Raw genomic sequence first — 20,819 nt, forward strand, 5'->3', positions numbered from 1 at the left:
TAGTTTCCTTAGCCAATGACACAGATGCAGTCTATGAAAAATCCACTCTGCCTCCTCTGTACTCTGGAGTCTGTACACAAGTTCCCCAACTTTTTGTACCAGGGATCAGTTTAGCAGATGACAACTTTTCCAAGGACCTGGGTGGAGGCTAGTTACAGGATGGTTCAAGCTCATTTTGCATATTGTGCACTTTATTTCTATTATTATTACATCTTTGTCACATCAAATCATCAGGCATTAGATTTCAGAGTTCATAAACCCTGGCTCCAATACTCGAGATGGTCACAATAGTGAATCCATTAGGTATGATTCAGGTAAGGAGTCAGAAGTTAGGAAGGTGGGTGTGAGTCAGAGTGAGAACTTAGAAGTCTTTCATATTGTTGAAGATTTAAGTCCAAGGACTTTCATTTGGGAGACAGACCCATTTGAGTGACCTTTTCCCTGACATATTTGGATTTTCTAAATTAACTAGCAAAATAATAATATAAGAAATCAGGTAATAGATTAGGAAATAATGCAATCTAACTGAATTTGAAGAAAAGATGAGGAGTTTCCCATTGGGAAAGACATATTTTAGGAAAGGATTTAAAAGATCAATAGATAGCATTTCTATTCCAGTATTTCATATACATAGAAAAGCCTAGGTTAAAATTCCTGCTCTTCACATTTAAAGTATGTGATTTGAATAAAAATTTTAAGCATATTTTTAACCTATTTCAATCAGTGAAATAGTTATTTTAAAAGAAATATTCTGTGTCTCTTTTGCTGTCTCACATACAAGGTTGTCATTATCATCTTTTTAAATACCATATATATACATTAGTATACTGTACTGGTGTTTTTCTTTCTGGTTTACTTCATTCTGTATAATAGGCTCCAGTTTCATCCACCTCATTAGAACTGATTCAAATGTATTCTTTTTAATGGCTGAGTAACACTCCATTGTGTATATGTACCACAGACATTCTTATCCATTCATCTGCTGATTTGGACATCTAAATTGCTTCCATGTCAAAATAATTATAAAGAAATCAGGTAAATGAACATTGGGGTAACACTTGTCTCTTTCAATTTGAAGAAAAGAAGTGTAGTGCCCAGCATTGGGGAGAAATATTTTAGGAATGGAATCCAAAAGATGCAGGATACAGGAAGCTATGGGGCTGGTTCAACTGGGTGACCCAGAGGAATGGTAAAATGGGGAGGAAATTGGGAGGGGGTTCAGGATAAAAATTTTAGCATACCTTTACACCCATGGTGGATGCATGTTGATGTATAAAACCAATACAATATTGTTTTAATTTTAAAATAAAAAATAAAAATAAAATAAAATAAGAAAAAATGAAAAAAGAATAAAAGAAATATTCTATGAAAAACACACACTGGCATATGTTAAAAAAAAAAAATCTTTAAAGATAAGTTGTTTCAAAGATCTCCCAAGTTAAATTAGTATGGCATAGTCCTTCCAGAAATAAATTCCAGTGCTATCTGTGAATAGTTTGCTTTTCTTTAAGTCTCTTTGTGTTTTACCCTGAAGGATACTCAAAAGAAGATGAAAAGGAGAAACTACATAGAAATAAGAGAGTTTATCCTTCTGGGACTGTCAGATGACCCACAATTTCACGTTGTGAGCTGTGTCTTTCTACTCACCACCTACATGCTCAGCATCACTGGAAACCTGACCATTAATCACCCTAACCCTGATGGATGCCCACCTACAGACCCTGATGTATTTCTTCCTCAGAAATTTCTCCATATTAGAGGTGTCATCCACAACTGTCACTGTACCCAAATTCCTTATCACCATTATTACAGGAGAGAAAACCTTTTCTTTTACTGATTGTATGGACTCTCTTCTTTTTCTTTTTTTTTTTCCATTCTCTTGGGAGTCATTGAGTTTTGCCTACTGGCTGATAAGTCTTCTGACCATTACATTGCCATCTGCAAATAGCTGCATTACATGAGCATCATGAATCATAGACTCTGCACACTACTTGTCTTGGCTTCTTGGTTGACTTCATCCTTAATCATTTTTTCATCACTCATGCTGTTCAGACAACTTGATTATGCTATTGATCATTTTACTTGTGATTATTTCCCCTTTCACACATTTCTTGTTCAGACACCAAATTGCTAGAGATGATGGGCTTTCCCATTGCTGTGTTTACCCTAATGTTCACTTTGGTATTAATAATTCTGTCCTATCCATATATCATCAGAACAATTTTGAGGATCTCTTCCACCACTCAGAGGACAAGGGCCTTTTCCACGTGTTCTTCCCACAAATTGTCATCTCCATCTCTTATGGCAGCTACATTTTCATGTACATGAATCCATCAGCAAAGGACAGGGAGTCTTTGGCAAGGGAGTGGCTGTGCTAAACACCTCAGTAATCCCCATGCTGAGCCCCTTTATATATACCCTAAGGAATCTGAAAGTCAAGTGAGCCTTCATGGACATGGCCAGGAAGACTGTTCTCTTCTCAAGGAAATGAAAAAATAAACATCTTGTTTTATAAATTAGAGGTGTAACAATGAACAATCAAATAAAAACCAAGGTTTCAAAGTCTATTAATTTTCACATAGTCTCCCTGCAAGTATTTTTCAGTGCTCATACTTTTATTTCCTGCATCTTACCAAATATGAGTACAGTTTTGCAATAGTTTGAACATTCTTTGGCATTGCCTTTCTTTGGGATTGGAATGAAAACTGACATATCTAGTGCAACATTTTAACAGCATCATCTTTTAGGAATTGAAAGAATTCCACTGGATTTCCATCACCTCCACTAGTTTTGTTCATAGTGATGCTTCCTAAGGCTAACCTGACTTCAGACTCCAGGATGTCTGGTTCTAGGTGAGAGATCACACCATCATGGTTATCTGGGTCTTAAGATCTTTTTTGTATAGTTCTTCTGTGTATTCTTGCCAGCTCTTCTTAATATCTTCTGCTTCTATTAGGTTCATACAATTTCTGTACTTTATTGTGACCATATTTGCATGAAATGTTCCCTTGGCATCTCTAATTTTCTTGAAGAGATGTCTAGTCTTTCCCATTCTATGGTTTTCCTCAATTTCCTTGCATTGTTCACTGAGGAAGTCTTTCTTACCTCTGCTTGCTATTCTTGGGAACTCTGCATTCAAATGGATATATGTTTCCTTTTCTCCTTTGCCTTTCGCTTCTCTACTTTTCTCAGCTATTTTTAAGACCTCCTCAGACAGCCATTTTGCCTTTTTGCATTTCTTTTCCTTGAGGATGTTCTTGGTCACTGTCTCCTGTAGAATGTCACGAACCTCCATCCATAGTTCTTCAGGCACTCTATCAGATCTATTCCCTTGAATCTATTTGTCACTTCCACTGCATAATCATAAAGGATTTGATTTAGGTCATACCTGAATGGTCTAGTGATTTCCCTACTTTCTTCATTTAAATCTGAATTTGGCAGTTTAGGAGCTCAGTCTTGTTTTTCTGAGCCAGAGTCAGCTTCAGCCAGTCTTGTCTTGTTTTTTGCTGATTTTGATATTTGGCAAGAGCTTACCCATCTTCAGCTAAAAAAAAAAAAGAATATAATCAATCTGATTTCAGTATTGACCATCTGGAGATGTCCATGTGTAGAGTCTTCTCTTGTGTTGTTGGAAGAGGGTGTTTGCTATGACCAGTGTGTTCTCTTGGCAAAACTCGATTAGTCTTTGCCCTGTTTCATTCTGTATTCCAAATTTGCCTATTATTCCAGGTATTTCTTGACTTCCTACTTTTGCATTCCAGTCCCCTATGATGAAAAGGGCATCTTTTTGGGGTGTTAGTTCTAGAAGGTCTTGTAGGTCTTCATAGAGCCATTCAACTTCAGCTTCTTCAGCATTACTGGTCGGGGCATAGACTTGGATTACTGTGATATTGAATGGTTTGCCTTGCAAACAAACAGAGTTCATTCTGTCGTTTTTGAGATTGCACCCAAGTACTGCATTTCAGACTAGCCCTTTGTTGACTATGAGGGCTACTCCATTTCTTCTACTTCTTACCCACAGTAGTAGATATAAAAGTCCTCTGAGTTAAATTCTCCCATTCCAGTCCATTTTAGTCCCCTGATTCTAAAATGTTGATGTTCACTCTTGCCATCTCCTATTTGACCACTTTTGATTTACCTTTTATATGGGGTCGCAGAGTTGGACATGGTTGAGCGACTGAACTGAACTGAACTGAACTGATTTACCTTAATTCATGGACCTAACATTCCAGGTTCCTATGCAATATTATTCTTTACAGCATCAGACTTTAGTTACATTACCAGTCACATCCAAACTGGGCATTGTTTTCACTTTTGCTCCATCTCTTCATTCTTTCTGGAGTTATTTCTCCACTCTTGTCCAGTAGCATATTGGGCACCTACCAACCAGGGGAGTTCATCTTTCAGTGTCATATTTTTTGCATTTTCATATTGTTCCTGGGATTCTCAAGGCAAGAATACTGAGGTGGTTTCCATTCCCTTCTCCAGTGGACCACGTTTTGTCAGAACTCTCCACCATGAAGAATGTTCAAACTACTAACATCTTCATACATATTTCTGCAATCTTGATTCCAGCTTGTGTTTATCTCACACTCTAGCAAAGTAATGGTCAAATTCTCTCAAGAGGAGGTCAGGTGGGGAATTTTGAGGCATTCAAAAACATAGATGTGGAACACTTTTTATGATCCAAGAACAGTTCTCTGGTTCTGATGTTAGGAACTGGATTTAGAAAGGTCAAGGCCTTTCTTTGGGAGGGATCAAATTGCCAACTGGCATATTGATGCATGTTCTGTTGGACCATAGAAAATTCAACAAAGTTCCAAAAAATTATCTTTCAGTGTCTTCTTCTTTATTGACTATGAAAGAACTGGGCCAAAGCCTTTGACTGTGTGGAGATCAACAAACTGTGGAAAATTCTTAAAGTGATGAGAAAATACCAGATCATTGACTTACCTTTGACATCCTGACTGTTGAAAAAAAATGTAAATACCAGCCATTCCAGAAGCAGCAGTTAGAACTGGACATGGAACAATGGACTGGTACCAAATTGGGAAAGGAGTACGCTAAGGCTGTATATTGTCACCCTGCTCATTTAACTTATATGCAGCGTACATCATGCGAAATGCCAGGCTGGATGAAGGACAAGCTGGAATCAAGATTGCTGAGAGAAATATCAATAACCTAGATAAGCAGATGACACAATCCTTTGGGCAGAAAGTGAAGAGGAACTAAAGAGCCTCTTGATGAAAGTAAAAGAAGAGAGTGAAAAAGCTGGCTTGAAACTCAGCATTTAAAAAACAAAGATCATGGCATCCGGTTCCATCACTTCATGGCAAATACATGGGGAAACAATGGAAACAGTGACAAACTTTAAATTTCTTGGGCTCCAAAATCATTGCAGATGATGACTGCAGACATGAAATTAAAAGACACTTGCATCTTGGAAGAAAAGCTATGACCAAACTAGACAGCATATTAAAAAGCAGACATTGTCAACAAAGATGCATCTAGTTAAAGCTACAGTTTTTTTTCAGTAGTCATGTATGGATGTGAGAGTTGGACCATAAAGAATACTGAGTGCCAAAGAATTGATGCTCTTGAACTGTGGTGTTGGAGAAGACTCTTGAGAGTTTTTTGGGCTGCAATGAGATCAAACCAGTCAATCCCAAAGAAAATCAATCCTGAATATTCATTGGAAGGGCTAATGCTGACGCTGAAGCTCCAATACTTTGGCCACTTGATGCAAAGAACTGACTAACTGGAAAAGACCCTGATGCTGGGAAAGAGTGAAGGCAGGAGGAGAAGGGGACAACAGAGGATGAGATGGTTGGATGGCATCACTGACTCAATGCACATGAGTTTGAGCAAGCTCCAAGAGTTGGGGATAGACCGGGAAGCCTGGCCTGTTGCAGTCCATGGGGTTGCAAAGAGTTGAACATGAGTGAATGACTGAACTGAACTACCAAATATAGTATATACATTTTTTGCCATTCAAATTCTCATCATTCTCTCATGTATTACCCTTCCTTTGGGCTCATCATTCCACTCAACCTTGGAACTCACCTCATTTCCCTCTTTGAAATGTTTTTTAATTCCATGTTTTCACAATATTTCTTACAAAATTAGGACAGACAGTAAAAGGCAGAGCAGCAACACCTGAGAGAGACCTGTATTTTGATTTTGACAGGAAACACTCTTTATAGAAATTCAGGAAATATTCAATCATGCTGAATACTAGTTTTCAATGTTTTTTAATGTTGGATAATTGCTTTATAATGTTGTGTTGGTTTCTGCCATATGTTAGCATGAGTCTGTCATAAGTATACATGTGTCTCCTCCTTTTTGACTTCACTCCCACCTCCTACCCCAGCCTACCTCTCTAGGTTGTCATAGAGGCTGGGGTTAAGCTCACTGTGCTGTACTGCAACTTCTCATTGGCTATCTGTTTTATATATTTTAATGTATGAGTTTCAATTATCGTCTTTCAATTTGCCCCACCCTCTCCCAACCATCACCGCTATGTACACAGATCTGTTCTCTACGTCTGTGTCTCTAATTGCTGCCCTGAAAGTAGGTTCATAGGTACCATTTTTCTAGATTCCATATATATGTGTTACTATACAATATTTGTTTTTCTCTTTCTGATTTACTTCACTCTATAACAGGCTCTAGGTTTATCTACCTCACTATATTTGATTCCAGTTTGTTCCTTTATGTGGATGCTTGGCTTGTTATGAACCAGTTTATAACCCAGCTTATGGTTGTGCATTTGTGCTCAGTCATGGCCAACTCTTTGTGATGCTATGGACTATAGCCTGACAGCCTCCTCTGTCCATGTGCTTACCACAATTTCTTTATCCATTCCATCTGTCAATGGACATCAAGGTTGCTCCCATGTCCTGGCTATTGTGAATAGTGCTGCAATGAACACTGGGGTACCTGTGTCTTAGAATTGTGATTTTCTGAATATATGCCCAGTAGTGAGATTGCTGGGTCATATGGAAGTTTTATTCCTATTTTTTAAAGAAATCACCATACTATTCTTCATAGTGGCTCTATAAATTCACATTCCCACCAACTGTGCAAGAGGATTCCCATTTCTTCACATCTTCTCCAGCATTTGTTTGATGATGGCCATCTTGACCAATGTGAGGTTTTACCTCATTGTAGTTTTGACAAGTGAAGTTGAGTATTTTTTCATGTGTTTATTAGCCATCTTTATCTCTTCTTTGGAGAAATAGCCATCTATTTAGGTCTTCTGCCTATTGTCTCAATGACTTGTTCTTTTGTTATTGAACTACATGAGTTGCTTGTATTTTTAGAGATTAATCCTTTGTCAGTTGCTTCATTTGCAAATATTTTCTCCCATTCTGAGGGTTGTCTTGTCATCTTGTTTATGATTTCCTTTGCTGTGCAAAAGCTTTTAAGTTTAATTAGGTCCTACTTGTTTTTATTTCCAACATAAGGAGGTGGAGGTCTTTAATCCGTTTTGAGTTTATCTTTGTGAATGGTGTTAGGAAGTGTTCTAATTTTATTCTTTTACACATAGCTGTCCAGTTTTCCCTGCACCACTTATTGAAGAGGCTGTCTTTCCTCTGTTGCATATTCTTGCCTCCTTTTTAAAGATAAGGTGCTCAAAAGTGCTTGGGTTTATCTCTGCCTTTTATATTTTTTAAGATTACTTTTTTTTAATTTTATTTATTTATTTTTTTTGTAATCTTTTTTTGCAAAATATTTATATGGGGAGGGAGGAGGGTTTAGGGTTTTGGGCTGTCCATTTTTCCCTGCTAGATTATTGAAGAGGCTGTCTTTCCTCTATTGCATATAAAAAAATAAAATTTTTAAAAAATATTTTTAACCCAAAAATATTATTATTTTATCCATACATCATTTTGTTACATTGATTCTTGCAATTCAAGAATTGGTATGTCTCTCCATCTGTTTATGTCATCTTTGACTTCTTTCATCAATGTCTTATAGTTTTCTTTATACAGCTCTTTTGTGCATTTATTCCTAGATATTTTATTGTTATTGTTGCCTTGGTGAATGGAGTTGATTCTTTATTTTCTCTTTCAGATTTTTGTTACTAGTGTATTGGAATTCAATGGATTTCTGTGTATTGATTTTGTATCCTGCAACCTTACTAAATTAACTGATTAATCTAGTCATTTTCTGATAGTATTTTTACGGTTTTCTTTGTATAGTATCATGCTGTTGCCAATGAAAGTTTTACTTCTTCTTTTCCAATCTGGATCCCTTTTCTTTCTTGTTCTTCTCTATTGCCAATTAAAATTAACTCCAATTTTACCTTTTCATCATGGCTGTGAAATAAGAACAGTCATATGAAACATTTCCAGAGGAAAAGATAAGGTAAAAATATCTTCAAGAGAAAATCAATAACAGTTACCTCAAAAGTTGTTTAAGAAAAACTTTGATGAACTTAGACAGTGTATTAAAAAGCAGAAACATCACTTTGCCAACAATGATCTGTATAGTCAAAGCTATGGGTTTTTCAGTAGTCATGTAGGGATGTGAGAGTTGGACAATAAAGAAGGCTGAGCACACAAGAATTGATGCTTTTAGACTGTGCTGCTAGAGAATATTCTGGAGAGTCCTTTGGACTGTGAGATCAAACCAGTCAGTCCTACAGGAAATCAACTCTGAATATTCATTGGAAGGACTGATGCTGAAGCTGAAGCCAATATTTTGGCCACCTTATGTGAAGAGCACATTCACTGGAAAAGACCCTGATGCTGGGAAAAATTGAGGCCAGGATGGGAAGGGCAGCAACAGAGGATGAGATGCTTGGAAGGCATTACTAGATCATGGACATGAGTTTGAGCAAACTCAGGGAGCTAGTGAAGGACAGGGAGCCTCGTGTACTGCAGTCCATGAGAACAAAGAGTTGGATATGAATGAGTGACTGAAAATGAAATAAAGCTGTTCACAAGATTCAATGAGCCAATATGAAGAAAATAATTAGAATAGGCCTGGAATATAGTAATTGCTGAAAAAATATTAACTCTACCCTTCTCTTTCTTCTTTCTCCTCATTATTATAAAAGTATTATAATAGTATAAAGAGTTCAAATATACTTCAGTTTCTAAACTTTAAAAATATTTAAGTAGATATTTATATTTTATTTCCAACCCTCTAGTGATTGTCATTGTTTGATTTCATGAAAATTTCAAATAGAATAAAAATTTCCTAATAATATCATTTCTATTACCTGGTAGAAAATTTGTATCCACACCCTGATTATTTAACTTTTCATCAAACTAAATCACCAACCTGTGTTTGGACTGGAGAAAACAAGCTGGAATCAAGATTATTCAGAAATATAAAACCTCAGATATGCAGATGACGAATTTTTAACTTATGGCAGAAAGTAAAGAGGAGCTAAAAAGCCTCTTGATGAAAGTGAAAGTGGAGAATGAAAAAGTTGTAACTTAAAGCTCAACATTCAGAAAACGAAGATCATGGCATCTGGTAATCACTTCATGGGAAATAGATCCAGGGAAACAGTGGAAACACTGTCTGACTCTTTTGGGGCTCTCAAAATCATGCAGATGGTGACTGCAGTCCATGAAACAAAAGACAATTATCCAGTGACAACCTAGAAATTCAAAAGCAGAGACTGTTACACATTCTAGTCAAGGCTATGGTTTTTCCTCTGGTCATGTAAAGAGTTTAGAAAAAGCCTGAGCACCAAAGAATTGATGAATTGTTTTGAAAAATTGGAAAAGACTCTTGAGAGTCCTTTGACTGCAAGGAGATCCAACCAGTCCATTCTGAATAAAGATCAGCCCTGGGATTTCTTTTGAAAGGAATGATGTTAAACTGAAACTCCAGTACCCACCTCATGAGAAGAGTTGACTCATTGGAAAAGACTCTGATTCTGGGAGGGATTGGGGGCAAGAGGAGAAAAAATAGGATGAGATGGCTGGATGGCATCATTGACTTTGGACATGAGTCTGGGTGAAGGGAGCTGGTGATGGACAGGGAGGCCTGATGGTTGATTCAGGGTTGCAAAGAGTCAGCCAATAAACTCAACTGAACTGAACTGAATGATATCATTTCTATTACCTGGTAAAATGAAAATTTCAGAAATCCACATCAATTCTGACATTCTTTTCATCAAACTAAATGGCCTATAAAATTGTAACAACAACCTGTGTTCTTTACTTCATCCAAATATATTTGAATAAAAAATTTATAGAAAATTCTGAAGCAATATTCAACTTTATACAGTTAATTAGGTTCAGTGTGGGGAATTTTTTAACATTGGAACAGATGAAAAGGACTCATACAACTGTACTGAAAGAGTTTGGGCAGATTATGAATAATAGAAAGCATTGACAAGAACTTTACTCTTTTAATGATATAATCACTTGCATTTACTGGAGAAAAAGATAACCTTTTGGATGGTCTCCTTGAAGGCTTGTTTCACTTGCTGGTTCCTCAGTGAATATATAAATGGATTCATCATAGGAGGAACAGAAGCATTCAGAATAGATGCTCCTTTGTTCAAGGATGCCTTTTCCTTTGCTGATGGGTTGGTATACATGAATATACAGCTTCCATAAGAGATGGAAATGACAATGATGTGAGAGGAGCATGTAGAAAATGCCTTTTTTCTCTGACTGGCAGAAGGCAGTCTCAGAATTGTCTTGATGATGAACATGTAGGATAGAATTATTAATGCCAAAGTAAAAAGCAGAATCTCTATTGCAGAGTAAAAACCAATCACTTCAAGGAGCCATGTGTCTGAGCAGGATAGTTTCAAGAGGGGGAAATAGTCACAAGCAAAGTGATCAATGATATTAGAACCACAGTAATCTAACTGGAGAAAAAGAATAACAGGTGGGAAGATGTTTAAGAACCCTGCCAGCCAAGCACAAAAGACAAGCAATACACAGACTCTGTTGTTCATGATGGTTGTGTAATGCAGGGGTTTGCAGATGGCTACATAGCGATCATAGGACATGGCAGTTATGAGATAAAATTCAGTGATACCCAAGAAAATGAAGAAAAACAGCTGAGCTGTACAATCATTGTATGAAATCGTTTTGTCCCTGGTGATAATTGTGCCCAGAAATCTAGGAATACCAACAGTTGTAAAGGAGATTTCTAATATAGAGAAGTTCCTGAGGAAAAAATACATAGGTGTCTGTAGATGGGAGTCCACCAAGGTGAGAATGATGATGGTCAAATTTCCAGTGACACTTAATATATATGTGATGATTAAAAAGAGAAAAGTCACAATCTGAAGCTCTGGGTCATCTGATAGCCCCAGAAGAATGAATTCTGTGGGTCTTGTGTGGTTTTTCATTGTTGATCCTTTCCTCCCATTCAAAATGAAAATGGATGTGTTTTCTATAAGAAATAAAAAATCAAAATACATTTGAGGATAGAATACAAAGCTTTTAAAGTATCCTTCATGACGATAATGAATGAAATTTAAAATTCACCTACAGCACTCTCTCCAATTTCTATTCAACTTTTCATTCTAGTGAGGAATATTATCTGAAGTTCAAAATCATTATTTCTTCTTCAAAAATACATTATCATAGACTATGGATAAAATAAAACTCTTACGATAACACTTAAATAGGGTTATCTTTTCTAATAAATTTTAATTGGTTCAAGGTATTCTTTAAAACATTTAGCTTCCTTTGTAAAAGGTACAGATATATTTTAATTGATTCTCCTCCTTTCCTCAGTATTATAAAAACCAGTATACTTCGCAGATAATCTAAATAGAGTTTGAAAGCATACAGACTTTATGTATGCCTACTTCCACATTTTATATTTTGCATAACTGAGGCCCACTTTGTTTAGGTGACTTTCACTAGTTTAAATGACTACTGAACATAGTAAATCTGTGGGAAATTGTTAAAGAGATGGGAATACCAGACAATCTAACCTGCCTCCTGAGAAACCTATATGCAGGACAAGAAGCAGCAGTTAGGACTGGACATGGAACAATGGACTGTTTCAAATACGGGAAAGGAGTACTTCAAGGCTGTATATTACCACACTGCGTGTTTGTGTGTGTGTGTGTTAGTTACTCAGTTGTGTCCGACTTTTTATAACCCCATGGACTGTTGCCACAGTCCATGTGGATCACAACAAACTGTGGAAAATTCTTATAGAGATGGGAATACCAGACCACCTGACCTGCTTCCTGAGAAATCTGTATGCAGGTCAGGAAGCAACAGTTAGAACTGTACATGGAACAAAAGAATGGTTCTAAATCGGGGAAGGAGTACCACAAGGCTGCCTATTGTCACCCTGCTTACTTAACTTATATGCAGAGTACATCATGCAAAATGCTGGGCTGGATGAAGCAAAAGCTGGAATCAAGATTGTGGGTAGAAATACCAATAACCTCAGATATGCAGATGACACCACGCTTATGGCAGAAAGCGAAGAAGAACTAAAGAGCTTCTTGACGAAAGTGAAAGAGGAGGAGAGTGAAAAAGTTGGCTGAAAGCACACGATTCAGAAAACTAAGATCATGGCTACCAGTCCTTTCACTCCATGGCAAATAGATGGGGAAACAGTGGAAACAGTGACAGACTGTATTTGGGGGGGGGGGCTCTAAAATCACTGCAGATGGTGACTGTAGTCATGAAATTAAAAGACACTTGCTTCTTGGAAGAAAAGCTATGACCAACCTCGAGAGCATTTTAAAAAGCAGAGACATTATTTTGCCAACCAAAGTCCATCTAGTCAAAGCTTTGGTTTTTCTAGTAATCATGTGTGGATGTGAGAGTTGGACTATAAAGAAAGCTGAGTGCCGAAAAATTAATGCTTTTGAACTGTGGTGTTGAAGAATACTCCTGAGAGCCCCTTGGGCTACAAGAAGATCAAACCAGTCAATCCTAAATGAAATCAGTTCTGAATATTCATTGGAAGAGCTGACTCACTGGAAAAGACCCTGATGCTGCGAAAGATTGAGGGCTGAGGTGATGGGGACGAAAGAAGATGAGACGCCTCATGGCATCATAGATTCAGTGGACATGAGTTTGAGCAAACTTCAGGAAATAGTGAGGGACAGGGAAGACTGGCATGCTGCAGTTCCTGAGGGTGGAAAGAGTCAGACACAACTAACCACCTGAGCAACAACAACACAGCATAGTAATATATCACTTTAGAATATAGGTAGATACCCATGGGAATATTTTTGGTGGCACTCTCTCCTAATTTACTTTCATAAAGGTTTGGTTGATGCAATGCCTTAATTTCTTCCTTTTCTGATAAAAGACCAAAAGCACAAGAAAGTGTAACTTCTGCTACCAAATTAAATAATTGCTACACTCAGTTTAGTTCATACAATGCACACTTATTTTCTTTTGTTTTACAATTTTGCCTTAGCAAATGAATAAGTAGATGGACAAAACCTTTACTGGGAAGCAGATATTCCTTTAAATAAGGAATGTTATTTTTATAGTTTTATTTCTATAAACAAAAACCATTTAATTTAGGAAAAATTAATGAACAACTCAATACTTATTGCTATGCTGCTTCTTTAGGACTCCATGAATAGCATTCTTGTTAGTAAACCACCATTTACTCTTTAATAAAAAAATTTCCTAAATTCACAAACCCATATACAAATACTACTTTAAAACACATAAATGAGATGTAATAATATGCATTAACCTGAATAATAACAAATTGTACTTGCTTCCTGGTTTTTCTTGATGATTTAGTCTCAAATTTTATGGTCTGATCACTTCAATAATTATATAATTTCAGAGTTGGTGAGCTGAGTTAGCAATTTATTTGGTTTCAATTGTACTCTCAAAACAAATATGGTGACTTAACTGTGTCATTGCTCTCAAGGATTATATTCTCACTGTGGTTCAACTGGTAATATTTGACCCACAATATCCTTCATTCCTGATATTGCAAAATTGGGGCACATTTCATTATACTGTGACTCATAATTGATTTTTGTCTCTTATCCAAGCTCTGTGTACAAACTCAGTTGAACTTGGGGGGACTAGTCAAATATTTCTTACACCTTTTCACATAATAAAAGCACTATTTATTAAAACATTTTCTTTATATTAATGCACAGATTTTAAATGAAGATTTTGTAATTCTATGATTATTTATCCATGCAATTTAAGTAATATTTTCCTTAGGCTTCAGAGACTGTTATATTTTCCTGCAAATGCTGCTTTGAGAAAAAGAGATTTAGAAATTTCTTCTCCATGTATGTCATACACAGGAATTGGATTTACCTTGTCTTTCCTGTTTTCTCAGGGTAATTTGTTAAGTAAACAGAGGGCTGATGAGGCATTATTAAAAGACACAGGTAAATCAGTTTTGTGAGGATTAATAAGAAAGTGCTTATGCTTCCTAGTAGCTCAGTGGTAAAGCATCCACTTGCCAATGCTAGAGATGTGGCTGTGATCCCTGAAGTGGGAAGATTCCTCAAGCCACAGAACAACTAAGACAGTTTGCCACAAAATCTCAATCACCTCAGCCTATGCAGATGAACCACAATTCTAGAGCTCAGGAACTGCAATGAAGGTGAAAGTGGAGTCAACATGCTGCAACTCATTGAAGCCACAGTAATGAGAAGTCCCATACACCATAAGTAGATAATGGCAACAGCCCATTGTTCTGCTGGAAAACCACAGATGAAGAGAAATTAAAAGCCACCGCAATGAGAAGCTCATACACCATAAGTAGAGAGTAGCCCCCAACTGTCTCAACTAGAGAAAGCCAGTGCAGCCAAAAATAAATCAATAAGTAAAATTATTTTAAAAAAGAAAGTGTCAAAAACCAAAATGACTGAGCTAAATGAGGATAACTTCATAAACAACATGTCATATTGAGTGTGCAAAAATTTGATTTAGATTTAGAAATTGACAAACTCAACAAATCAGCCCCTCAACTTCACCTCTGAGAGGCAGTTGTTAAACATTTACTATTCTCTCATTTAGAACATCTGTCATGTCATGTGGTGGATACTCAATAAATATTTCTGAATGAATAAATATTTGAAATAGTTTTTTTAAGGAATCTTTTAGTGTATACTCAATAAAATCAATTTTGGATCAAGTACTCAATAAAATCTTAAAAACTTCAGTTAAAAATAAAGAAAAAAAAAAGAAGAAACAAAATAGAAATTGAAAAAAAAGAATCACTATTTGGATAAAAAAATGTTAGTTGCTCAGTCGTGTCTGACTCTTTGAAACCCCATGGACTGCTAGCCCACCAGGCTCCTCTGTCCATGGAATTCTCCAGGCAAGAATCCTGGAGTGGGTTGCCAGTCCCTTCAAATATAAAGGCAAAGTCTCTTACCGGGGCAGATTTCAAGAACCTGTGCACAATTGGGTCCCATGATGTGGTCCAGACAGGCTCCAGCACACCACTGCTGGGAGTAAACCAGTTCATCTACAAAGTGGACAAAGATCCCTGCTTTCATGGGGTGAGGGATGGGAGAGAATGTAGACAATATGCATGAATGTAATAATAGTAAGTGTTTTGGAAAGGAAGAGAAAACTGAAATGCCTTGAAAGTGGGGAGCTAGTATAATTTTAAATAGTGTCAGTGGGGTAGATTTTATTGAGGTGATATTTGGACAGAGATCCGAAGGAGGGATGGGTGCTAACCATGTGATTATCTGGGAGAGGGATACTTTCCAGCTTAAGAAACATTTAGTGTAAATATAGTAATATACTAGAAGGAAAATCATGCTGATTGCAAAGAATTATTTTTGGTTGTTTATTTTGTTTTCTCATTTCTGATATTTTTCAATTTTTGTTAAACTAGTTTCCTGGATAGAATCTCCAGCAGAGTATTGAATAAAGCAGTTATAGTGGTTCTTCACATCTTAAAATTGATTTTACCAAAAACACAGCTACTATTTAACATTAAAAATGATATGTGCTGTAAACTTTAAATTATGAATATTTTAAAGTATACACTAGGATAGAGAACTGGAGAAATAGTTTCAAGTACAGATCAAGCAGATTCAATAAATATGAAGGCTATTTTATATTGCTTTATCTGTTTTTTGAAAAGCTTTGAAATAGTTTGCTGTATTTTAAACTAGAACTTATATAGCAAACTTTTCTTACCTGTATATTTTCAGTATGAATTCCTAATATGTGTATCTTAATCCTGATGCAGTTTCCAAGCTAGCTAAATTAGCAAAATGTCTTTGGTATCATTTATCACCTTGCACACACTTGCACATATTCATGCTCACTTGCTCAGTTGTGTCCAATTCTTTGTGACCCCACGGACTCTAGCCCACCAGGCTCCTCTGCTTATGGGATGTCCCAAGCAAGAACACAGGAGGAGGTTGCTATTTCCTCCTCTAGGAGATCTTCCAGACCCAGGGACTGAACCCATATCTCCTGAGTCTTCTGCCTTGGCAGGAGGATTCTTTGCCACTGAGCCACTGGGAACATACTCCTAATACCCAATTGTCTCAAAACATCATTTTTTGTTGACTTGTTCAAATTGGAGCCAGACAAGGAACAGGTAGCATATCTAGTTGTGATGATCTAGTCAGGTTACTTATGCTACTGAAATAATGTTCTATTCTGTTTTACTAAGAGACTTTAAAAAGTCATGAATGGTCACTGCATTTTATCATTGTATATATGATTTTAATTTCAACTTTTGTTTTTCATTTTTAGTCTTTTGATGAGGCAAATTCCACAAGTAAATTCTCTAAAGATAATTATCTTTGGGATAAGGCCACATGTAACATGAAATACTAGTTTTGATCATTTCTTTTAGTACATTATCTCCTTATTTATGAGTCAAATTGCTGGTGACTTTCTCACTTAATCTTTTGATATCAAAAACCAATATAAATGTCCAAAAATGAGTTAGAAATGTTTGCCTCATCTTTTCTTCTATAAATATTTTATAAGTTGTCCTCATTCACCTTCTTAAAAAATAAATAAATGACATTTGCTGTTAAATTTGAAAATCTTATATCTTTTATTGAATTTTCAAATTTTAGTCAAATTAACTTATATTAAATAGGAAATAATATACTAGCCAAAGTTTATGCAAAAACTGTTGTCCATTTGTCATAGTTGGCCCACCACATATTTGTGTTAAAAGTTTAATTGGGCACACCTGAGCCCTTTCATTCACATATGGTTTATAGCTGCATTTGTATGACAGAGGGGGAGAACTGAGTAATTTCATCAGGGACACTATAGTCTGCAAATTCTAAATTATTAATATAGTGCCCTTTAGGCACAAATTGTGTTGACTTCTGATACTGATAATTAAAATGTTTACACTGATTGAAAACTTTATAATAACCACTAAAGAGTTTGTGTAGAGTTAGCCACATTATTTGATATCAGCATAAACCCCTTCATATCTTTTGTAATAAAATTTACAGTTTCTTTAATTCTTGGAACTATAACTTGCTAGTTTATGGTATATTTTTATTCAGGTATCAAGAACCCACATCATCAATCAATTCTAAACTTCACTATTTTAAAATATTTCCAATTAACTGTAGAAATTATTAATTCAACAAGAAGGTAGGAGATAGTAGCTCCATGACTCTTTCCAAACTGGAAAACTCTTTAGTAATGTTTAAAGTTGTTTTCTTTGTTTTTCAGCAATTATGGATCTAAACTTTCAACTGAGTACAGTGTATGCATATCAGGAATAATTTGGCTCAATGAATTAGGATTACAGTCATAATAGAAAATAGGTTAGAAAATGTAAGTTGAGTTTGGGTAACATTCAATATTATTTAAAATTTTGGCTTCATGGAAAAGCAAAAAAAAAAAAACAAAAAAACAACTTAGTGCCAGAGTTGCATGATCTTGTATAATCATCTTCTAAATTCTAATCATTATAATGCTTAAAGCAGAGTGAACATACAAATTTTTAACAAAAGAAAATTTCAAATTTATATACAGTAAAATTTTGCCAATGTCAGCATCTTTATCCCTATTCATTAAGATTGTCATTTAATTAGGTAATTGAATGCTTTATATTTGTATGATATTAACTCAAAATAACCACTAATATAAGAAAGTTGTAAAAACTGTCAACTATTGATTAATTAAAAAAACAGCTTAATTTCAAGCATTAATTTAATATAAAACTGATTATAGCAAATGTAGTCATATATGGTTTCCAACAATATTTAATTCTTCAGGCTTTTATTAGAAATTATTATGTGTTACTTAAAGTGTTCCCCAAAAGAGGGACAATTTCACAGTTTTCTTGAAAGTATATATTCATAATTGTTCTCAAATTGATAAATTACTTGGCAGAGAAGATTTTAAGTTGGGTAATAAAAGATTTTTGATTTCTCAAGAAACTATATTTCCATTAATTTTTTTTTTGCTATTTTTCACGCATAATTCCAAAGTAGGCCATTGTAGGGAGAGAATAATATATGTAATACTCTAATAAGATGGTCAGATTATGCTCATGGTCTTCTATAGTAAATTAAAAATAGTGTTTAGCATGATTTACTGTTTCCTGAATTTCTAGAAAGAAATCTCTCTTGTGCATTCTTGCTCTGCCTCTTTCTGTCTGAATTCAATTTCCCAAAAAATATTGTGGAAGAAATGGAATTTTAAAAGTTTCAAAGAAGGAAATGGCAGTTTCATAGTTACAGAGTGGAACACATGTGTGCAGCTGCACAGTCATGCCAGGTCTTTGTGACACCATGGGCTGTAGCCCATCAGGATCCTCTGTTCATAGAATGTTCCAGGCAAGAATACTGGAGTGTGCTTCCATCTCCTACTCCAAAGTGTCTTCCCCACCCAGGGATCAAACCTGTTTCTCTTGAGTCTCCTGCATTGGCAGGTGGACTCTTTACCCCTGGCACCAACCAGGAAGCACAGAATGAAAAGCTGAGTCCAAAGGAAGGTAAGTGAATGAGAGAAGGATGGGAATTCGAATAGAAAAAAAAATGTATACAATATGCTTGCAAAGCTGCTGTCAATGAAATTATGAGTAATGAAAAATAACTCTGGAGACAATATGAAAATCAATAGATTTTGAAAAGTTCTGAGTTTTATTTAATTGCATTTCATTATGCCTCTAATTTATGAAATATAACTTTTATTTTTTCATTTCTTTGAGAAAAGTACATTCTTCCTTGCCATGTCCATGAAGGCTCTCTTGACTTGCTGATTCCTAGGATATAGATGAATGGGTTTAGCATGGGGGCAATTGAGATATTTTGCGTAGCTACTCCCATGCTCAAAGACCACTGTCCTTCCCTGATGGATTCATGTACATGAAAATGCAGCTGGCATAAGAGATAGAGATGACAATCATGTGGGAAGAACATGTGGAGAGGCCTTTGACCTATCAGTGGTAGAAGGGATCGTGAAAATTGTTCTAATGACATATGTATCAGTTCAGTTCAGTTCAGTTGCTCAGTCGTGTCTGGCTCTTTGCAACCTCATGAACCACTCCAGGCCTCCCTGTCCATCACCAACTCCCGGAGTTCACCCAAACCCATGTCCATCAAGTCGGTGATGCCATCCAACCATCTCATCCTCTGTTGTCCCCTTTTCCTCCTGCCCTCAATCTTTCCCAGCATCAGGGTCTGTTCAAATGAGTCAGCTCTTCATATCAGGTCACCAAAGTATTGGAGTTTCAGCCTCAGCATCAGTCCTTTCAATGAATACCTAGGACTGATCTCCTTTAGGATGGACTGGTTGAATCTCCTTGCAGTCCAAGGGACTCTCAAGAGTCTTCTGCAACACCAGTTGAAAAGCATCAATTCTTCTGTGCTCAGCTTTTTTTTTTTTTTTTTTTATTTTAGAAATGTTTTGGCAATTTAAAAAAAAACAAAGCTTGCTGGTGTTTACATTGGAACTACACTGTACATCAGTTTGAAGAGAATATTATAAATACTCCTCATAATCCATGAATGAAGTATATCTCACCATTTATTTAAATTTTCTTTGATTTTTCAAATCAAATTTTACAGCATGTAATATACAAATTTTGCACATATTTTGTAAGATTTTTCCCCAAATGTTTCATGTGTTTTTTTTTTTTTAATAAACTTCTGTTTGATTTTGTCCTGCTATTCTGTCATTTCTTACAGAGATCCTCAGCTAAGAACTCAGAAGGGTAAAGGGAAGTAAGCCTCTATGTCACCCTAAGTCAGCTTCAATAATTGCCATAGTGAGCAGTCTTTTTTTTTTTTTTTTTTTTTGGATGAAATGTCCTATAGCTATCAATTAGGTCTAACTGGTCTATTGTATCGTTTAAAGTTTGTGTTTCCTTGTTAATTTTCTGTTTAGTTGATCTATCCATAGGTGTGAGTGGGGAATTAAAGTCTCCCACTATTATTGTGTTATTGTTAATTTCTCCTTTCATACTTGTTAGCATTTGTCTTACATACTGCGGTGCTCCCATGTTGGGTGCATATATATTTATAATTGTTATATCTTCTTCTTGGATTAATCCTTTGATCATTATGTAGTGACCTTCTTTGTCTCTTTTCACAGCCTTTGTTTTAAAGTCTAATTTATCTGATACGAGTATTGTGACTCCTGCTTACTTTTGGTCCCTATTTGCATGGAAAATCTTTTTCCAGCCCTTCACTTTCAGTCTGTATGTGTCCCCTGTTTTGAGGTGGGTCTCTTGTAGACAACATATGTAGGGGTATTGTTTTTGTATCCATTCAGCCAATCTTTGTCTTTTGGTTGGGGCATTCAACCCATTTACGTTTAAGGTAATTACTGATAAGTATGATCCCGTTGCCATTTACTTTATTGTTTTGGGTTCGAGTTTATACACCATTTTTGTGTTTCCTGTCTAGAGAATATCCTTTA

The 20,819-nt window shown here is 35.9% G+C and overlaps 1 protein-coding gene and 1 pseudogene across 1 annotated transcript; one reads left to right on the forward strand and one right to left on the reverse strand.

Moving 5' to 3' along the window:
- Positions 1-278: 278 nt before the first annotated feature.
- Positions 279-2,491, forward strand: LOC102264751 (olfactory receptor 6C1-like; annotated as a pseudogene).
- Positions 2,492-10,387: 7,896 nt separating this feature from the next.
- On the reverse strand, positions 10,388-11,332 carry LOC102274282 (olfactory receptor 6C3). Its single transcript, XM_005893660.2, has one exon. It carries the CDS (start codon positions 11,330-11,332, stop codon positions 10,388-10,390), a length of 945 nt encoding a protein of 314 aa, XP_005893722.2.
- Between the last annotated feature and the right edge of the window lie 9,487 nt (positions 11,333-20,819).

This window comes from Bos mutus, chromosome 5 (assembly GCF_027580195.1).
Source record: "Bos mutus isolate GX-2022 chromosome 5, NWIPB_WYAK_1.1, whole genome shotgun sequence".
Taxonomy (NCBI): domain Eukaryota; kingdom Metazoa; phylum Chordata; class Mammalia; order Artiodactyla; family Bovidae; genus Bos; species Bos mutus.